Below are 21,667 nucleotides of genomic sequence, written 5' to 3' on the forward strand. Positions count from 1 at the left end.
AGTGGGTAAATATTTGGATAGTCCTTGTAAAACTTCCTGTACTGAAAGCATGCCATACCTGGCATGGGACTTTCAATTCTGCATGCCACACTTCCTTGTGGCATTGAAAGTTCTTGCACTTTTAAGGTTTTATCCTCGTTAGGCATCATAATCTTGCGTGTAATATTTAAAACCATTTAGCAAAAACAACTTTGACATTCTTAGATTAAGACACAGATTTTTTTTTTGTTTGCCAGATATATTCTTTATCACTGTATAAATAATTTACAACAAAATAAAATAAATAAAGTGCTTTTCTATGTGTAACAGCCATTATACAAAATAGACCAAACCTCTACAAATATGGCATATACAGATAGCCATGCATTAATCAGATCACAATAATTTAAAATGTCCACATGAAGTGCACTCATAACACAGAATATCTGCCTGTAGAAGCCGATTTTAGAGAGATGTGATATGACAGTCAACATAGTATGTCTCAGATATCAGTTTGTAAAGACACTTAATGCATACAATATTTCTGTTCTTTCAAACACCACAGTAAGACATGCAAGGCCTTAAATAGAACCAAAAAAGGGTTTTCTTCTTGAGGGCTGGAGATAGCTCATTCACTACTATCGGCATCACCAACTCTGAGGTGAACTGATCAGTTATCTGACTTTTCAGAAGAGAACAAGGAGAACAACTCCTCACAAGTCTGTGTTTCTACAGAACTGAACTGAGACTCAATGGTGTTCCATGCCAGGTCGGCAAGAAGGAAGTCATCCATTGCAGTCTGGGTCTCATTGCTCGTAAGGAATAAGCTTCCTAGAGTTTCACAGCAGGTATCAGTAGTCTGAGTCTCAGCACTGTTCTGCGATACTTGACCTTCCAGGTTGTGACATGCAATATTTTTGCTCTCACAAACTACATCTGGGTGGCTTTCTGCATCAGAGGAGTCGGTGCTTATTGAAAAGCTCGACTGTTTCAGCATGCTACCTAAAGGCAAGTGAGAACTGTTGTCAAGAAAGAAATTCAAGTCTGTCTGTGTCTGCGTATCAAACATCTCCATTCCCATGAGGTTAGCGTTTCCTTTGTTAGAGTAAGATTGGGTAGAGTCGTATGAAAACAGAAAGTCTGTTTGTGTTTCAATGTCCAGATATTCAGAGGCGAGATTCCCCAACTCACTCTCTTCAGTTTGGGTCTGGATATTGGATGCAGAAAAGAACTCATCTATGTCAAAATCTATGCCTGGGTTGTGTGTACAGCTTGCTGATAAATGTGTTTCACCGGACTGGCCAGATATATTATCAGATAAGATTTTTTCCAGGTCACTTAAAAGTTCCATTGTTTGAGTTTGATTATCAGCCATGTTTTGTGATGGGAATGCAGTGTTGTGTGTGTTGAAACCGATAAAAGGTGCGGATTTCAGAGAGTCATCCCTCATAACCTTGAGGTCATCCGCATCTAGTACATTTTGGTCCAAAGTTCCAGGGATGAAATTGTTTTTTGCCTGACTTGTTTGCGTTGAAACTGTGTAAGAAGAGTGAACACCACTAAAAATATTGTCACACATGACAGCTTGGTCTACTTGTACAATGTTATCTGTTGACAAATCAACACTCTTAGTCTGAGTCTCCTGAGAAACACCGCAAGTGAAACAAGCATTGACAGAAGCTTCTTTTCGAGCCCCCAAGAAAGACGGTCCCTCAGAATTCAACTGTAGTGTTTGGGTCTCGACACTGATGGGCAGTGACATCTGAGCACTAAATGATAAGTCTGTTTGGGAACAAGAGGAAACGGAAGATTCATTGGAAATCCAGGTGGTTTCTGGCACTATATTTTGAGCAAAATATGATAAATCGGTCTGAACGTCCAACGTGATTCTGTTATTGTGAGCGACATCACTCATCTCGGGCAGCATGGTACTAGATAGGGATTTATTCAAGTTCACTTGCACATAAGAGTTGGCAGGTCCAACTGTAGTGTAATCTACATGTCTGGAGAAAGGAATATTTGTAGGTAAGGAAGCTTCAGGCTCCAGAGATGGCAGGAGTGTGCCATTATACTGAGGGAGTAATTGTACAGTAGTCATAACAGATCCCCGACTGTTAAATGCAACTACCATAGGTTTAATAGAACATTCAGAAGATGGAACTAAAACAGGCAAATGAGCTAGTTGCATTACTGGGAGTTTAACTAGAGCCAATTTAGGCTTTGGTAGCAGCAACTTTCGAGTGGGATTTGAATGCCAGGGCGTGTTCTCCATAACACAAGAGCCGCTGAAACCTTCACCATAAGGCAGTGGTTTTACCTCTGCCGATTCCTGGTCTCGAGTAGCATGAACTGTACATAGGTCATGCTTGAAAAGTCCCCTTTCATTTGCAGCCTTCTGGTTTTGCACGGATGCTTCAATTTTCCTTTTCTTTCCAGGGGGGTCTCTGGAAGAGATGGAGCAAATATTTTAAAGGCTTGGCAATCAAAAATAACATTGCATGAAAAACACGGAAACAAAGTAGCAGAAGAATTAAAGAAAATAGGAGGATAGTATGAGGAAAACAAAAACCTCACAACAGATAGTTGAGGTTAACGACAATCATTTAGATTTTGTAAATAGCTTTCACCTGTGTTCAACAGGGATCTCGTGGCCAGTTCTGTGGATGTGCGACAGCAGTGCTGTTCTGCTGGCATAAGGACACCCACAGGTGCACTGGAAGATCTTCCCACAGTACCCAACATGCCGCTTTAAATCCCATTCTGTGCCGTACAAGCTCCCGCACTTGTCACATTTATGCTTCTTTTCCGCGTGCATTTTCATAAAGTGCTGAAATACATCAACAGGATTGCTACTTTCAAGAAAAAAAGAAATTCTATACAAAACGCCATCCGCAGCAGGCATGATAACGTGAAAATATGAATGTCAAGATTATTTTCATAACAGATAAGCTCTTCAGGTGAATAAGAATGTTCTGTTCAATGCTTGTTCGTATTCCTACAGCCTCCTTCTTGCATTTTTATTACAAGAGCAGCACACTAACTTGGCAAAAAAACAAACTTTTTTGGGTAACAAGACAAGCCAGAAAAAAAAGCGTCTCAGCTGAAGAAAACAATTTACTTAACATTGCCCCAATAAGTATTTAATATCAAGATTTGTTTTTTATTGGTGTGAGTTATGCTCATTTTATACATACATATTAGTACTTCCCAAGTTCCATTTATTTCTATTCCATAACGAGCCCCACAAAGACTATAAAGCCCTTTTAACTTATATACACCTGTTTTACAAGAGAGAACTGAGAAAAGGGCCTGTTTGTTCCCCTGGGGCACCCTTCGATCGGACAGCAGTATAACTTCTGGGATGCCTTTAAATCTTTCCGTAACGTGGGATTGCTCGTTCCATCCTAAGAAGAGTAAAATAAGAAGTTATTTGAGCAGTATTCTAAAAGGTAGGAAAGAGAAAAGTTTAGTTGAATACTAAATTCAGTTCAAACTAAGTTCAATTATCAAACGCCAAATTTACAATAAAAAGTGAAGCAGAAATCCCGCTTTCTTTTTTTTCACATTATTGGAACTGGGTGTCAAGTTCTCTCCTGGGGAGAAAATATGGCCACCAAATCTCACAGAACCCGCAAGCCAATAGGAAGCTGCGCTGTCTTTGGTTTGGCTACCTATTGCATGACACTGGCAGCCATATTTAATTCTCCATGAGGAAACACCAGGACTTTCTCCAGTAAGTATATCTTGAATGGAGGGGTCCCCAAAGCTAAAACTGGAGCGGTTCAGCTTTGGAGGTTCCAGATATGTAAAAACAAATGTAACATTTGGGGCAGATTATCCCCATAACCCAGGAGTCTCCAAACTACGGCCCGGGGGTCACCTCAGACCCCCCACAAGATTTTATCCGGGCCGCAGCAACTTGAAAAAAAAATCACACACAATCACACACACACACAAACAATCACACACACACACACGGCCCGTGAAAATGTGTAGAATATACAATGTGTCCCTCGTACTAAAAAGCTTGGAGACCACTGCGTATAACCCCTGATAACACTGGAGTACAGCGTGGGCGAATGCTAGTTTTCTAGTGACTGCTCCGACAGGCATTTTCACGAGGGTAATACTGGCCCCCTATGTGCGTTTCTCTTTATTCTTTGAAATCCTGTAACATTGTGACAATTGAGCAAAATGTTGCAAGACTTGTGGAATTACTGATTCCAGGTCATAACAGGTTGATCATCTACTTTTCCCCCCTTGTATTTTTATTCTGGAATGTATTCTAACATTTTTTTAAATCCTAACAGGATTATTTGCAGCAATCAGTGTTATAGCCAGGGCATGTTAAATAGTTCATGCAAATCTAGGGATGGATATGGATAGATACCTAGTCAAACTTTTTTTTAATGTGAATTGTAGACAATTACAAAAAAAAAAAAAAACAGGCAGATATATTTGGATTTTAAAAAAATTATGTTTTAAGGAAATCACAATAACAATCAAAATTCTAGACACTGCTGTGCTATGTTCAGCTGAGCAACGTCTCGCCAGCTAAATGTAGCATTTTCCTAGAGTACAAACTTGGAACAAGGACGGCGATCTCAGAGCCAACCATGTCAGAACATCCATTCCCCTGTATCACCTTACTGAGTCTGTGCTACTGTATCTGGCCAGCAACAATGAGAGAAAGACCGGCCTTGGGGTCAGGTTACTGAAGGACAGACCTTCCCTGGCAACCAGTATCGGAGCTCCAAAGATTAGATTAGTGCAACATCAGATGCAGCTCAGCCAATTAGCATGACTCTGCAAGCATGCATCAATGCACATTATAAACACACCGGCAGGCTTCAGGAGCTGTGGGGTACAAAATCATTCTCCTGCGACAAGATAAGAACTAAAGGGTTCAGTCATCACTTGTTCATGGCTGAATTGTGCAGTAATGATGGTACAGGCACAGACATGCGCGGTAATCGCTGCATTTTATAACTCCTTTCGTGTGGTTACCTGCAGCAGTGTAATGAGCAGACGCCTCCAACACGGAACACATCAAATGTATCACAGACCTCCGAGGCCCGTAATATATTGTGCGCACGCGCGCCTGTGCGAACGCGCGTGCACGTGACGCACACTTTTTGTGTGTATGCTGTGAGCGACGGTTGGAAGGTACTGTGTGTGTGTGTGTGTGTATATATGTGAGTTAATAATTTATTAAAAAATACTTTAAAAAAAAAAAAAAACATGTTGAATAATAATAGCATGTTCTTGTATAGCGCTGCTAGTTGTACATAGCGCTTTACAGAGACATTTTGCAGGCACAGGTCCCTGCCCCGTGGAGCTTACAATCTATGTTTTTGGTGCCTGCGGCATAGGGAGATAAAGGGACTTGCCCAAGTTCACAAGGAGCCAACACCGTGAATTGAACCAGGCTCCCCTGCTTCAAACTCTGTGTCGTTACTCATTGAGCCACTCCTTCTCCTGCAACTTTGACACACACACACACACACACACACACACACACACACACACACACACACACACACACACACACACACACACACACCACAGTGCCGGTAGCGGCGCAAAAAGATTCTTTTCCCCATCTTCTCATCTGTCGGTCGGCCGGCTCCATGCACACTGCCGTGCGCGCGAGCGGCCCTATTATAGAAAAGCCTGACTAACCACAGCCAATTATAAGTGCCGCGCGCACGGCGGAGCATGCGCGCCCACTATATAACAGCCCTTATACAATCACTTGTTACTATATTCAGCATTGTGGGATTAACCCAGGTAACTAGGTTAGTATTCAAATTATACCTTTCACTGGATCAACAGGAGGTTTAGAGCAGGGCTCACATTGCGACCCCAAGGGCTACCAACAGGACAGGTTTAAGGCAACACATACCTACACAAGCTGTTTCAGTGGTTACATAATAGATGAGGTTGAAAAAAAAGACATGACCTTCAAGTTCAACCAATGCTAAATTTAAATCTTGAACACCTGGCCTGTTAGTAGCCGTTGAGAAACCCTAGTTTACAGTACACAAGCTTTCAAACTCCCAATAAGTGTCCTTCAGCTGTGGCAGTAAGGCCGTGATTATAATGGGGCGCGCAAGTGCTGGCGCGTGCCGCCAAGACCAAGTAATTGAGCGCGCACCTAGTGTACACGATAGATGTGCAAAGCGCGCAAATTTTAAACAAATCACAGAAATTGATTTTTTTCCCCGGGCGACGGCAACATCACGTGAGCGGTTCAGCCAATGAGGGCGAGCCGCTCACGTGACATCATGGCCACGCCTCCGCCACACCTACCCGTCGCCTCTAGTGCATGGTTTGCAAGCGGGACGTCACGCGGAGCATGCACTATAATCGAGGCCTAATACAGCACACGAGATGATGCAGAATATTATATAATAGAATACTGGGATATTGACATTATAAGGTGGGACAGGGGGATATGCAGCTAAGGTACATTTAATGCTAGTAGTTGTGTGTGAAAGGTGTCAAGGAGGAAAACGTGACAACTTTTGCAATATAATAACACTACTGACTGGAGTCAGGAATCAAGAAGACTGAACCACCCACATATATACACACTGTTACACCCACATTCTCTCCCAACTGTAAACGATCATGCTACAAACTGGATATAATCTCCGATTCGCTGTACAACTGCAAAACTGACGAACCCTGCAAAGTTTGAGCGTATACACTAAACCAGGGGTGCGCAAACTGGGGGTGAGGGGGGTGGCGTTTACAGAGGCGCCATGCTCTTCCTCAAAACATTTTAATTAAATGCCAGGGGATCGCGCAAGGCCTCTGTAATTCATTTACCGGATCTCTGGCGACAAAGGTAATGTCCCCAGCATTCTTGAGAATAAACACTGGAATATGCCAATTCATAGGTGTCACCAGTCTCTGGAGCAGCAGTTTAAACTTAAGTGGACACATTCATTTTCATTGTGCCGACGCGCCAAGCGGCGCAGAAATGCAGCCGCTCTCTCTACACACAATCATTTGGTGAACTGGTATATGGCTAAAACTGAGCTCATACTTTATCTCCCCATAAATCTGGCCCACTAGCCCCTTTTTCCATCAACGTAAATGGTTCTACAATCTATCCTGTAACCAAAGCACATTGCCTAGTGACATTTAACTCTTTGGTACAAGCACAATGAAGTCCGTACGCTCGGGGGTGCTAGGCACTTGCAGAGACAGATTAATATCTCTTTCAGGCGTGCTAAGGGGTCACATGACCTCCAAACCTCCAATCAGAGCGAAGCAGCGTCAACGTCACAGCGCTGTTGGCGCTTCGTGGGCGATTGGCCCAGTGACGTCAGTGCCCCGCCTCCTGATCGCGCACGCTGACTCGTCTGCTAGTTCATGCAATCGCTCCTGATTGTGCAGACGAACCTCAGCGCTGAGCGCGGCTCCCCCTTCTATGAACGCAGCTTTAGAGACATACATGTCCCATTCCATCACCCCCCCTCACTCACCCCCCCTTCCACCCTGTGCTCCCCCTCACTCACCTCCCCTCCACCCTGTGCTCCCCCTCACTCACCCCCCCTCCACCCTGTGCTCCCCCTCACTCACCCCCCCTCCACCCTGTGCTCCCCCTCACCCCAGTGCTCCCCCTCACCCCAGTGCTCCCCCTCACTCACCCCCCCTCCACCCAGTGCTCCCCCTCACTCACCCCCCCTCACTCACCCCCCCTCCACCCTGTGCTCCCCCTCACTAGCCCACCCCCCCTCCACCCTGTGCTCCCCCCCTCCACCCTGTGCTCACCCCCCTCTCCACCCTGTGCTCCCCCTCCCCCACCCCCCTCACCCTGTGCTCCTCCTCACTCAACCACCCCCCCCTCACCCTGTGCTCCCCCTCACTCACCCCCCACCTCCACCCTGTGCTGCCCCTCACTCACCCACCCCCCCTCCACCCTGTGCTCCCCCTCACTCACCCACCCCCCCCTCCACCCTGTGCTCCCCCTCACTCACCCCCCCCCTCCACCCTGTGCTCCCCCTCACTCACCCACCCCCCCTCCACCCTGTGCTCCACCTCACTCACCCACCCCCCTCCACCCTGTGCTCCCCCTCACTCACCCACCCCCCCTCCACCCTGTGCTCCCCCTCACTCACCCACCCCCCTCCACCCTGTGCTCACCCTCACTCACCCCCCTCTCCACCCTGTGCTCCCCCTCCACCCTGTTCTCCCCCTCCCCCACTCCACCCTGTGCTCCCCCTCACTCACTCCCTCCCCTCCACCCTGTGCTCCCCCTCACTCACTCCCCCCCTCCACCCTGTGCTCCCCCTCACTCACTCCCCCCTCCACCCTGTGCTCCCCCCCTCTCCACCCTGTGCTCCCCCTCCACCCTGTTCTCCCCCTCCCCCACTCCACCATGTGCTCCCCCTCACTCACTCCCTCCCCTCCACCCTGTGCTCCCCCTCACTCACTCCCCCCCTCCACCCTGTGCTCCCCCTCACTCACTCCCCCCTCCACCCTGTGCTCCCCCTCACTCACTCCCTCCACCCTGTGCTCCCCCTCACTCACCCCCTCCACCCTGTGCTCCCCCTCACTCACCCCCTCCACCCTGTGCTCCCCCTCACTCACCCCCCTCCACCCTGTGCTCCCCCACACTCACCTCCCCCCTCCACCTTGTTCTCCCCCTCCACCCTGAGCTCCCCCTAACTCACCCCCCTCCACCCTGTGCTCCCCCTCCCCTCCACCCTGTGCTCCCCCTCACCTCCCTCCACCCTGTGCTCCCCCTCACCTCCCTCCACCCTGAGCTCCCCCTAACTCACCCCCCTCCACCCTGTGCTCCCCCTCCCCTCCACCCTGTGCTCCCCCTCCCCTCCACCCTGTGCTCCCCCTCACCTCCCTCCACCCTGTGCTCCCCCTCACCTCCCTCCACCCTGTGCTCCCCCTCACCCCCCCACCACCCTGTGCTCCCCCTCCCCTCCACCCTGTGCTCCCCCTCCCCTCCACCCTGTGCTCCCCCTCCCCCCTGTGCTCCCCCTCACCTCCCTCCACCCTGTGCTCCCCCTCACCCCCCCTCCACCCTGTGCTCCCCCTCACCCCCCCTCCACCCTGTGCTCCCCCTCACCCCCCTCCACCCTGTGCTCCCCCTCACCTCCCTCCACCCTGTGCTCCCCCTCACCTCCCTCCACCCTGTGCTCCCCCTCACCTCCCTCCACCCTGTGCTCCCCCTCACCTCCCTCCACCCTGTGCTCCCCCTCACCTTCCTCCACCCTGTGCTCCCCCTCACCCCCCCCTCCACCCTGTGCTCCCCCTCCCCTCCACCCTGTGCTCCCCCTCCCCTCCACCCTGTGCTCCCCCTCACCTCCCTCCACCCTTTGCTCCCCCTCACCTCCCTCCACCCTTTGCTCCCCCTCACCCCCCCTCCACCCTGTGCTCCCCCTCACCCCCCCTCCACCCTGTGCTCCCCCTCACCCCCCCTCCACCCTGTGCTCCCCCTCCCCTCCACCCTGTGCTCCCCCTCACCTCCCTCCACCCTTTGCTCCCCCTCACCTCCCTCCACCCTGTGCTCCCCCTCACCTCCCTCCACCCTGTGCTCCCCCTCACCTCCCTCCACCCTGTGCTCCCCCTCACCTTCCTCCACCCTGTGCTCCCCCTCACCCCCCCTCCACCCTGTGCTCCCCCTCCCCTCCACCCTGTGCTCCCCCTCCCCTCCACCCTGTGCTCCCCCTCCCCTCCACCCTGTGCTCCCCCTCCCCTCCACCCTGTGCTCCCCCTCACCTCCCTCCACCCTTTGCTCCCCCTCACCTCCCTCCACCCTTTGCTCCCCCTCACCTCCCTCCACCCTTTGCTCCCCCTCACCCCCCCTCCACCCTGTGCTCCCCCTCACCCCCCCTCCACCCTGTGCTCCCCCTCACCCCCCCTCCACCCTGTGCTCCCCCTCACCCCCCCTTCACCCTGTGCTCCCCCTCACCCCCCCTTCACCCTGTGCTCCCCCTCACCCCACCTCCACCCTGTGCTCCCCCTCACCCCCCCCTCCACCCTGTGCTCCCCCTCACTCACCCCCCCTCCACCCTGTGCTCCCCCTCACTCACCCCCCCTCCACCCTGTGCTCCCCCTCACTCACCCCCCCTCCACCCTGTGCTCCCCCTCACTCACCCCCTCCACCCTGTGCTCCCCCTCACTCACCCACCTCCACCCTGTGCTCCCCCTCACTCACCCCCCTCCACCCTGTGCTCCCCCTCACTCACCCACCTCCACCCTGTGCTCCCCCTCACACACACCCCCTCCACCCTGTGCTCCCCCTCACTCACCCTGTGCTCCCCCTCCTCCCCACGCTCCCCCTCCTCCCCACGCTCCCCCTCCTCCCCACGCTCCCCCTCCTCCCCACGCTCCCTCTCACCCATACCTGGACTCGGTGGGATTTCACCAGGTGCATGTTGAGCGCCGGTGGGTTGGGCAGCACCTTCCCGCATCCCTTCACCGTGCACAGGATATTGGTCCGAACCTCCCGGGACAGCTCGCTCACGGACGGCTTGACGATCTCCCAATGCTCGCAGGAGTGCAGCGGCCGGACTCCGGTTCCTCCTCCCCGGGCCGCCATCAAGCCGCAACCCCCGGGGGCCGCGCACCAACAGCGTGCACTCCCAGGCCGCTGCGAGCCACTTCCGGGGGGCGGGGCTAGGGTGCCAAAGACGCGCCCCAATTGGTCGAACAGCCGCTCATTTGCATACGGAAGGCGGAGTCACGCATAGGGAGCGTTGCCACTCACAACACTGTGCTGCGCCTGGCTAGTCATATCCCTCCGCGCTGAGGATGTAACCTACCGCTGATGCAACCCCTTGGAAAGCGCTCATGGGTTAAACCTTAAAGCTGCAGTCCTAGGAATATCCTGCATGTGTGTTTTGTTTTAATAAATCAGTTCTGTACTATGAGAAAACACTTGTAGCATTTTCTTTTTAATTTTAAAGACAATTTTTAATGTATTCTAATGTAACCAGGATTTTTGCTCTTAGGGTGAGTCCCCATTCAGCACTGCGGCACGCGCGCCCGGTGGGGGGGTGGGGGCGGCGCATGCACATCGCTACACCGCGGTCTGAGGGAACGCTTGCGACGGGAGAGGGCGTGGCGGTGGGTTTGCAGGGGCATGGCCATGACATCCCACGGCTGGTTCGCCCTCATTGGCTGAGCTCAAACTTTGAGGTTTCACAGCCTGCCTGAAAACCTGTCGCGCACCGCAGGGGAAAGGTGCGCGACAGGGTACCAACTAGGACCGGCCTGACTGGGGGAGCGGAGGTTGAACGCACACGTGCGCTGTAGCAGTCACTGGGACCGCAGCCTTACAAAAGGCTCAACCTCTTCCTTGCATATAAGAGGCCCTGGCACACCCCTTTCTGAGTCCTGCCCTCCCTCTATCTAGCTGTGCACGAGCACAATGTAACTAATGACTGCCTGGTTACATGATCTCCCCCCAACAGCGTAGCTCAGAATTAATTAAACCTTATTCCATTGCACGTGTGTGTATATATATGCTGTGTGCTTGGAGATAATGGTGAAAGGCGGGGTTGCAGACCTGTCTAAGACATGCAAATGAGCATACAGTAAAATTTCCATTTGCTATATGCGTTGCTGTGGAGGGTCTTTGTCACTTTTTTTTACCCACCATAACTTAAGTATACACACACACGTACACACACGTAACAGGGTATCCCCTTCTGCACTTCTTTCCTGCCTGTTATGTAACTCCTGCTAGCTGCAGGGAGTAACAGGTTAATCCTGTGGGCATTAGACCCCCTCTTGTCTGCTCTGTGAGTGGCAGAAGGTGGTGGTGACTCATGGTCTGTGTATAGCCAATAGAGGTATAGACCATGAGCCCGCCTCTTCCGCTTCCTCTAGGAAGCAGCACCACAATTTAGGCTAAGGCCCCGCTCCCAGAGTCAGCGCACCCGCACTGCAGACAGGCGGGGCGCTGACATACACAGACAGCGATATGCGGTCTGTAGGGAGTGGGAGCCGGAGCGGGAGGTGGGCGGGAGTGGGAGGATTGACAGGGAGGGGGGGGGGAGGATTGACAGGGGGGGGGAGGATTGACAGGGAGGGGGGGGATTGACAGGGAGGGGGGGAGGAGGATTGACAGGGAGGGGGGGCGTGGCTTGAGCGGAGGGACCCGCTACTCTCCCCCCCTCCCTCCCTCCACGGGCTCGGGCTGGAGCTGCTGAGGGTAAGTTTAAACACACACACGCAGGCACTCATACATACACACACACACACACACACAGGCAGGCAGGCACTCACGCACTCATACACACACGCGCGCACACACAGGCAGGCACTCACGCACTCATACACACACACACACACACACACACAGACAGGCACTCACGCTGCTGTCACTCCACACTCCTCCCCGCTGCCTCTCCTCTTCCCGAAGCCTCCCCTCCCCATTGGCTCACAGCCACACCACGTGACGCGTCGACGCTAGGGAACACCATTCTCTTGTGTCTCCTAGCGGCTGACGCGCCACAGCGTGTAGTGCGCTGTGCAGCCAGGGGGGACCGGGACCGGCTCGCGAGGATTCCCCTGCTGGTGGGGAACTCGTGACATGGCCGCCCGCGCCAACGAGCGCAGCGGGACCGAGGCCTTAGTTGTTTCTGCTCTGGCTGCTGAAGAGAGAGGTAGCGTTTTTTTGAAGCTGCAGCAGCGTCACTGGTACTTTGGCAGCAAATGAAATCATTCTTGAGAATGATTTCAAGACAGCAACACCCATCCCTAAGCTGAGGTCTGTAGCCCCGCCCCCTCCCCATCTCCTCAACTCTTGAAAATGTCTGCTGGGGATGATGTGCAGACATCGCCCAGGAGACTGACGTGCGCACACGCGAACGCCCGCCCTCCAACTCCTGCCTCTGGCACCCTGAACGAGGGCTTAGGCTGAGGCCCCGCTGCGGTCGGCGGCACGCGGACCACCAGCTCCATATCTCGAGTGTGCTGGCCCCCGCTGCCTCCTTCCGACAGGGCTGACTGCGTGCTGTGACGCGTCAGCCTGCCGGAGCTGCAAGCTCCTGGTTATAGAAGCGCTGACGTGTCACGTGGTGCACGAGTCAGCCAATAAGGAGGGGAGCTACGGGAGGGAGGCGGCTTGGGAGGGAAGTGTTGTCTGCAAAGTAGATGGCCCCTATCCCTCTCCTCCCGGACCTACAACCCCTCCTCCTGCGGACCCACAAGCTCCTCCACCCCTCCCCGTGCTCAATGGCCGCGCCTCCCTGACCCGTTTTGGCCACCCCCCCTCCCCCGCGTGCGAAAAAAGTCAGCTGCAGATCGCGGTGCAGTGACTTGCACGCAACGCCGGCAAGCAAGGTGGGCGCATGCAGCGGGGCCTCGGCCTAAGGCTGTGAGTCTCTCTTATGGCAAGATGAGCGTGCCACCTCAGGCCCCTCAGAATCACCCAAGGAGACCCTCTACTGTCAGGGTCAGCACTGTTCTTTCACTCTGGAACATGGAAGAACCTGTACTCCGCAGTACAAGATCTGCAGTGATTGCATCAACTGATAAATACCCCTGCCTGAGTGTCAGTTCCTGGGCAGGAGGGGTGAGTGTGTTATGGTTGGGACTGATCTCCTGGATCCCTGGAGCCCATCACAACTGGAGGCGCTAAAGTACCAACAAAGAACATCAGAGATCCTCAGAAAAGCCTGTCCTGATCTCTACATACTGCAGATCGCTCTCAAGTCTCCTGATCCAACAGGTAACTGCACCACAACCCTTGTAATAGAATGTAGATCTCCCAGAGGGTGGGGGAAACAGTGTTACATTTGGAGGCGCTGCTGAGATCAGGCTTTCAGTGCTTAGCAGAGGAGATGCCAAACAGGGCGAGTTCTCAGAGAGCAAGACAGAAAGAGTAAAGTATACTGTCAGTAAGAGTACCAGGGAAGGGGGAAAGGCATTGCTATGCTGACCCACAAGACAAATTATGCTGCAACCAGAAGACTATTGCTGTTCTAGTCACCCTGAGGCGGGTAGACCGGATGCCTAGAAGGGGGTGTACCTGGTAAGTCCCCAGGAGCCTCTGAGGGAAGGATTCGGGAAGCTGGCAGCCGAGAGTAGGTGGCGCTTTCTAGTCGTTGGGAGCATAGGGAGTCAAAAAGGGTGCTTAAACTGACCTATATCGTGTACAGTATACTGAAAAGGAGTTTTGCCTAGATGAGGGATGTGACAGATTATCTGCAGCCTAAGGAGACAAAACATGCAAGGAGTGTTACCGCGTGGTACCAGGTGCAAGAAAGTCCAAAATGGCGCTCCCACCAAGAAAACGGGGCCGCATGGGTTGCAAGTTTCAGATTTGCAAAAGTTTGCAAAGCAAATGCATCCTCTCGGTGCCAAACAGTGGTTGCCGCCCCTAATCGTGACTGGCTCAGTCGGAGTCAGGTCACACCCGAGTCTAATTACCCCTGCCTCCGATTCCACCCAGGGGAGGAGCTGGAGAGAATTCAACCAACCACAGTCAGCCACGGGCTGAAGGCAGACTCACAACTACTACCTAAGGTCTGCCAGTCCGGTAACTACAGAGGTGAGCCAGCCCTCATCTGGAGCCGTCACACCGACCGGTGCGGTTCCCTTTCTATTCCCCGGCACGGATGCTGTGGGCCCTTATTGAAGTGGTCCGGTACCACACCAAATTAATGTCACAGATGCCGTGGGCCCGTTCGCCCTTATCGTGTCCTGATGCCCAAGTGGTCCGGTGCCACCTACTTCCACTTATCAGGCCCTGCTGCCCAAAGATGCAGCGTCGCCTGGTCTCTACTCTGCGGAGCCAGTGGTGGGGCTGTGTGCCCTATCTACGATCCCAGAACGGGGATCCCACGTTGCTGCTCCTGAGGGTGAGTGGACTGCCCCAGGGGTGTCGGGTGTGAGTCCCCAGGCGACTGCGGAGCATGGTAGCTCCATACGTATGGTCGCCCGGGCGATTGACTCGCTCCGTCATAGCGTCCTGGCGGAGGTTTCCCCATCCAGTGCGGTCTCAGATGACATCAGCCGGGCGGTACCTGTGGAGAAGAGCCCACAGCTTACCTGCCCGTTCCAGCGAAGTCCCAGTCCAGAAGCATCCATCGGAGAGAAGGCGAAGGTTCCGGGACGTCTGAGGAGATCCGCGCCCACAGATGAAGCCGATGCTGTGCTTGATCCACCTATGGAGAGACGAGGGATGTCCCCTACCTGGTGTTAGGTGAGCAGTTCCTGTCTTCCTCCATTCCAGGTTCAGTTGCGGCCTACTCGGGAGAAGCGCTGGGTGCGGCCTTGTCCGGTGCGCAGATCGGTGACGAACTTCTGATTTAACCAGAAGTGACGTCATCACTGGCGCCGGGCTTGTGCTGGCCTGGTGCTCTCGCAAGACTGGCCCTTGCAGATGATGTCACAAAGATGGCGTCCAAGAAAAGGCTGGTTGCCCCACCCTAGTCCCAGAAGCGGTGGGTGCTTCCCCATCACCAGCTACGACCCCCTTCCGCGGCAGGGGTAGACCCCGGGAAGCTGCCTTGCTATCGGCGGAGGCACCCTGCTTTGTGCTCAACTGCAAGGAGTACCGGTCGTGCGAGCTGCCTCATACTATGCCCGCACCGCCAGGGAGGGTGAGTCCCTGTTTACCCCGCACTTCCCGCAGTGTGGCTGCAGAGAAGAAAAAGGGTGGTCGCTCCCCTGAGTCCCTTCTTCTGTCATACCCATGGGGAAAAGGCAAGATGAAAAGTTCTGGACATGCCATAGACTTTGCTATGCCCCTGCCCCCGGGCCCTAGCACGCCATGTCCCTACCCATGCCACCCCTGTGCTGAACTTTGCTCTGACCCCTCTTGACTATGGTCAGGTAATCGTGCACCACCTTTGTTTGGCTGTGTTTAGAGAGAGAGTGTTCTGGGGGGGTGTTCGCAGATGTAACTAGTTAATAGGGGAGACCGTGAGCATACTTAAGGGATTCTGCCGAAACCGTCTGGTATCTCGTGCATCATCTTGATTGATGTCCATATAGAGAACCCAATGGAAGCATTCGTGGTGGTACTCGAAGAAACCACGGGTGTATCCTAGAGTTCTGCCGAAACCTGTCATTGGCCCTAGTCTCATGGGTCCCTTTTATGTTACCCTTAAGCCATATTAGGGTAGGTAAAGGATGTCGATGGAGGTCCGTCAGAGATCGGGTAGTCCTAAAGAAAATGGTTTGGGTTAAGGATTTGGAAGGCCGGCTATAAAGAAGCCTAATCCCAAATACTACAAGTATCTCCCATACTGTTATGTTGAAGAGTTACATTGTCACCACTGCCAACAGTGGAGCCCTAAGGGTCTATAGTATGGTGTATGCTAATGAATAAAATCTGTGTACTTCTGTTCTCTTTCAGGTTGCAGAGCGACAGAGAGTGCCTAAATTTGGTCCCAAGCGAGGACGTTTCATGTGTTATAGTGAGAAATGAAAAACAACATTTAATTGAAATAAAGTATTTATTTGCCTTTCGTAAAATATTTACATATTGCTACTTGATTATCATTATAGTGTTTCTTTTGTCCAGGGCAGAAACAGACCATGGAGGGCAGAGACAGACCAGGGAGGGCAGAGAGAATCCTTCTCACATGTTTCCTCAGTCCCTCTCACACCTCCCTAACACACCTCCCCCAGCCCCTCTCACACCTCCCCCAGCCCCTCTCACACCTCCCCCAGTCCCTCTCACACCTCCCCCAGTCACTCTCACACCTCCCCCAGTCCCTCTCACACCTCCCCCAGTCCCTCTCACATCTCCCTCACACACCTCCCCCAGCCCCTCTCACACCTCTCTCAGCCCCTCTCACACCTCCCCCAGCCCCTCTCACACCTCCCCCAGCCCCTCTCACACCTCCCCCAGCCCCTCTCACACCTCCCCCAGTCCCTCTCACACCTCCCCCAGTCCCTCTCACACCTCCCCCAGTCCCTCTCCCATCTCCCTCAGATCTCTCCCTCCCCACCTCCATGCTTCCTGGCTAGGGTAACAAAATTTGTCCCGGCAAAAACTGGGACAAAATGTCACGCATGCGAAGTCGTTTACTGGGTTACTCATGCGCGATCAGAGCTTTCCGATCGCGTATACGCACGAGCAGCCGGCAAATGCCGATCGCGCATGCGCAAGAGTAGTCGTCAATTGCCGATCACGCATGCGCAGTTCGTGCTCGCCAGGAGTCCAGAAAACCAGGACAGCAGCCGAAAAAGTCAGGACAGAGCCCTAAAATCTGTGACTGTCCAGGCTAAACTGGGACATCAGGTCACCCTACCGGTCTTCTTCTATCTCCCGGTTTTGCCGGATGCAGAGAGAAAAGCAGGGTCTGACAATTTCTCCTCCAGCCATTAGGTGGTGCTGCACTGCGCTGATCAATGGCAGTGTCCCTGCGGCGAGGTCGTGGTAAAACACCAGTGGAGTCAAATGTCCCAGACTACCATCAGATCGCTATTTTCCAACTGATGAGTCTGATCAGAGAAGATCAGAGAAAAGGTCCCCAAATGCTGCACTCAACCTATTAAAGTCTTAAACAAACCTGGTATTGGTGTCTTATTTTGAAGGTAAATATCTACCATGGGCTATATTAGGACCAATAAGAGAGACCGGTCATGATAACTACCTCTAAGGGGGGTAATAAAAAAAAAAAAGAATCAAATATTGATTAACATATATACTTGACTCATAATGTGCACATTATTTACAGTGTGTGAATATTAAAACCCCGGTGGTGAGGACCGGACAAACTCATAGAAAAAGAATAAAACAGCTGGCTAGGTGCGCTGTTGTACCACACAGGTAGTATGTATATGATAACGTCAATCTTAGAGTGCTGGTACAATGTTACCTTTTAGAAACGTCTGTGTATACTAATACATAGCAGCAGTATATTGATTAAATTGTAGATATCGCTATAGAGTGAATAGCAAACAGTCGACAGCTCCGGTCCCCCCTAAGTCCCATGGAGCACCTCTCAGTACATATATAAAATACCCCAACCCCCCCCCCCCTCCCCAATACATATATAAAATCCCCCAGTACCCCAACACATATCTAAAATACCCCAACCCCCTCAATACATATATAAAATACCCCAACCCCCCCCAATACATATATAAAATACCCCAACCCCCCCAATACATATATAAAATACCCCAATACATAAAACACCCCCAATACATATAACGTACCCCAACCCAACCAATACATATATAAAAGACCTCAACCTCCCCAAACCATATATAAAATACCCCAACCCCCCCAATACATATATAAAATACCCCAACCCCCCCAATACATATATAAAATACCCCAACCCCCCCAATACATATTTAAAATACCCCAATCCCCCCAATACATATATAAAATACCCCCCAATACATATATAAAGTACCCCAACCCCCCCAATAAATATTAAAATACCCCAAACCCCCCAATAAATATATAAAGTACCCCAACCCCCAATACATATAAAAAAAGACCCCAACCCCCCCAACCCATATAGAAAATACTCCCTCCTCCTCCCCCCCCCTCCAGGCCGAGAGTGAGCGCGCATGCACTCTCGTGCTCAGCACAATCAAACACATTACGACAATGTGTTCACCAACATGCGCGACCATGAGCGCTCTGCGCGACCATGAGCGCTCTGCGCGACCATGAGCGCTCTGCGCGACCATGAGCGCTCTGCACTCAGCTGCTTGGCGAGACAAATACTTTTGAATTTGTTGCACTTGCCCTGGTCACGTGCGCGGTTCTGCCAATGAGGGCGAATCGCTCACGTGACGTCACAGGCACGCCCACCTGCGCCCGCAACTACGCAGGACAGAAATCGCCCTTGCTCTCATATATATAATTTATTGGCCAGTAGTGAGTGCCCTGTCTGATGGGATTATTAATATTATAGGCTAAATGTAGGCTATTTTCATAAATAACAGCCAATGTTGTATAGTTATATAGATTCTTTTTTAATTAAAATAAAATTGCAAATATATTGAAGGACCTCCATATACACTCACTGCAGCTATCTATATCACAATAGTGATGGACCGGCTCCTAAAAAGAACCGCCGGGTACCCAGGGAAAAAAGAAAAATTACCAGGCCTGGTAGCCGGGTACCCGGCCAAGTAGGTTTGGATGACAGCAGCCACGGCGATGGAAGAGAAGGACGGCATCCTGCAGCAAAGGTCAGCAGCCGTCGGGGGAGGGAGAAAAGGACGGCATCCTGCAGCGAAGGTCATCAGCCGTCGGGGGAGGGAGAAAAGGACGGCATCCTGCAGCGAAGGTCATCAGCCGTCGGGGGAGGGTGAAAAGGATGGCATCCTGCAGCGAAGGTCATCAGCCGTCGGGGGAGGGAGAAAAGGACGGCATCCTGCAGCGAAGGTCAGCAGCCGTCGGGGGAGGGAGAAAAGGATGGCATCCTGCAGCGAAGGTCAGCAGCCGTCGGGGGAGGGTGAAAAGGACGGCATCCTGCAGCGAAGGTCAGCAGCCGTCGGGGGAGGGAGAAAAGGATGGCATCCTGCAGCGAAGGTCAGCAGCCGTCGGGGGAGGGAGAAAAGGACGGCATCCTGCAGCGAAGGTCAGCAGCCGTCGGGGGAGGGAGAAAAGGACGGCATCCTGCAGCGAAGGTAATCAGCCGGCAGCAGCAGGGAGGAGTTGCACTGTAGCAGCGGCAGACACCGGAAGTCAGAAGACATTAGGGTCAGACCGCTGGGGGGGGGGAGAGAGAGAGAGCAAGGGGGGGGGGGGGGGGGAGAGAGAGGGAGATGGAGGGAGAGAGGGGGGAGGGTGACGGTGAGAGGGTGACTGATGGGGTGGGGGGAAGTGACTGACCGACTTGGTGGGTGACTGACCGGGTGAGTGACTGGAAAGGAGACAGGAAACGGAGGGAACAGAGAGCATTACATCGCCCTGTATCAATCAAATTTCGCCGTTCAATCACAGGAGAGCGGATTGATCGGCAGCTTTGCTATTCACTGAGTTAGTTAGGATCACATTGATGCAGATATTGAAGTTGAAAAAAACACTTTAAAAAAAAAAAAAAAAAAAAATCGCCAGCAAGAACTGCTGCTTTAATCATCATAATCATAATAATGACCAGGGTTGGTCGTTTTTAATTTAATTCAATATATCTTTATATTTATTGCTACTTGTGTTTATAATTTACATCAGAGTCAGTCAAATAGTCGAGCACAAAAATTACAAATATTCATTAGATGAGAAATGCTTCTTTTTATTTTTTAAAAGCAATATATTCCGGCCTGCTGAAAAAAATAAAGAAATAACCTCAGTATTCATTTCCAGGGTGGGACCCGGGGAGTTACCAACGCTGAACCACCGACCCCCAGGGATATTTACTGGCGAATGTACAGCGCTTTTCGTTCCCTTAGGGAAAACAAAATGGCGATCCAAGTCTCGCAGTCGGCACGAGCCAATAGTAGGCTGGTCAGCCATTTAAAACCCAGTGCGAGACCAAGCATTTCTGGTACCTTTGGCGGGAAGTACCCTGGAAACCAAGTGTTCCCCAGAGCTGACAATATAGTTCAGGATTGGGGTGGGCCCAGGTTTCCACGGTGCAAAACAAAACAATGGAGGTCAAAATGCAGTGATTGCTGCTTTAAACGTTCACAAAATGCCTGATTATGGACACAATCAACTTACACTGTCATTCCATCAAAATCATATGAGTTAGGTGTTTTTTTTTCGGTTTTGTTAAGGAACCTTTTAATTATGTTGTGAAATTCTGCGGAACCCCAACCCTCTCTAATAGCATGTCTGAGATCAGATGCATTGCAAGGAATACCAACCCCCTCTATTAGCACATGTGAAAGCAGATGCATTGTAAATGATTCTGTATTTGGTACAATTTTCAAATGAGCTGAAAATTGCAGGGAACCCTTTAGGGATGCCCAGAGATCCCCTGTTGAAAAACACTTGTTTATTGTAACATTGGCTGTAATGGTAGGGATAGCTGACATCATAAAACTGGGATGAAGCCCAGCTAGCTACCCCTAAATCTATGTAACTTGGCCACCTATGTAAGGCTTATTTCAGCCAAATGTATTTAATCTCTGGGGGAGAACAGGGAATGTATAATGCACTATGTCTGTAAGAATGTATTTTAAAGCCTGTATTCGCTATTCCCTGTAAATGAAATCCCAGAGTTTAGTGAATCAACATTTTTCTGTAATGTGCTTTGGGTGTCAGCCCTGCAAGAAAGCAAATGAGATATTCCATTGTTACGGTCATCTCTATGGAGAAAGACTAAGCAAGCCACTTAGTTGAACCTTTCTATAGAAATTATAGGATTAGGGACAGCTAGGTGTCAGGACTCCTGGGGGGGAGGTGAAAGGCTGCTGATCAGATCTGGGAGTAAGAGCATTGTACTGCCCAGACTCTGAGGTTCCAACCCAGTGTGAGGTCTTGAGTGCCTTAGCATGTCCCTGCTCTGGCTTTCGTGGCACTAATTTAATCCATGCTCTGATTGGCCTGCAGCCCCTGTCCTATGCAACGAATAGCCACAGAGGGCTATATAAGGGGTGTTGCTGATCAGAGCAAGAGTCTAACAGAGGGAGAGACACTCTGGGAAGGAGTGTGGGGAGCATCAAGAGACATTCTGATGAGGAGTTTGGATATTGACTGTGACCAGCTTGAGAGATATCTCAGAGAAGCTGCTGCGTGATCAACAGTCTGAGATCCTGGACGAGAAGCAGACAGGGCAAG

General features: G+C 51.6%; 1 protein-coding gene across 1 annotated transcript; it reads right to left on the reverse strand.

Annotated features, from left to right (window-relative positions):
* Positions 1-204: 204 nt before the first annotated feature.
* On the reverse strand, positions 205-10,621 carry ATMIN (ATM interactor). Its single transcript, XM_075576731.1, has 4 exons — positions 10,358-10,621; positions 3,258-3,383; positions 2,607-2,806; positions 205-2,423 (listed from the first exon to the last, which is right to left on the reverse strand). Exons 1-4 carry the CDS (start codon positions 10,550-10,552, stop codon positions 650-652), a joined length of 2,295 nt encoding a protein of 764 aa, XP_075432846.1. The 5' UTR covers positions 10,553-10,621; the 3' UTR covers positions 205-649.
* Positions 10,622-21,667: the final 11,046 nt, after the last annotated feature.

The sequence above is a fragment of the Ascaphus truei genome, chromosome 19, assembly GCF_040206685.1.
Source record: "Ascaphus truei isolate aAscTru1 chromosome 19, aAscTru1.hap1, whole genome shotgun sequence".
Lineage (NCBI taxonomy): Eukaryota > Metazoa > Chordata > Amphibia > Anura > Ascaphidae > Ascaphus > Ascaphus truei.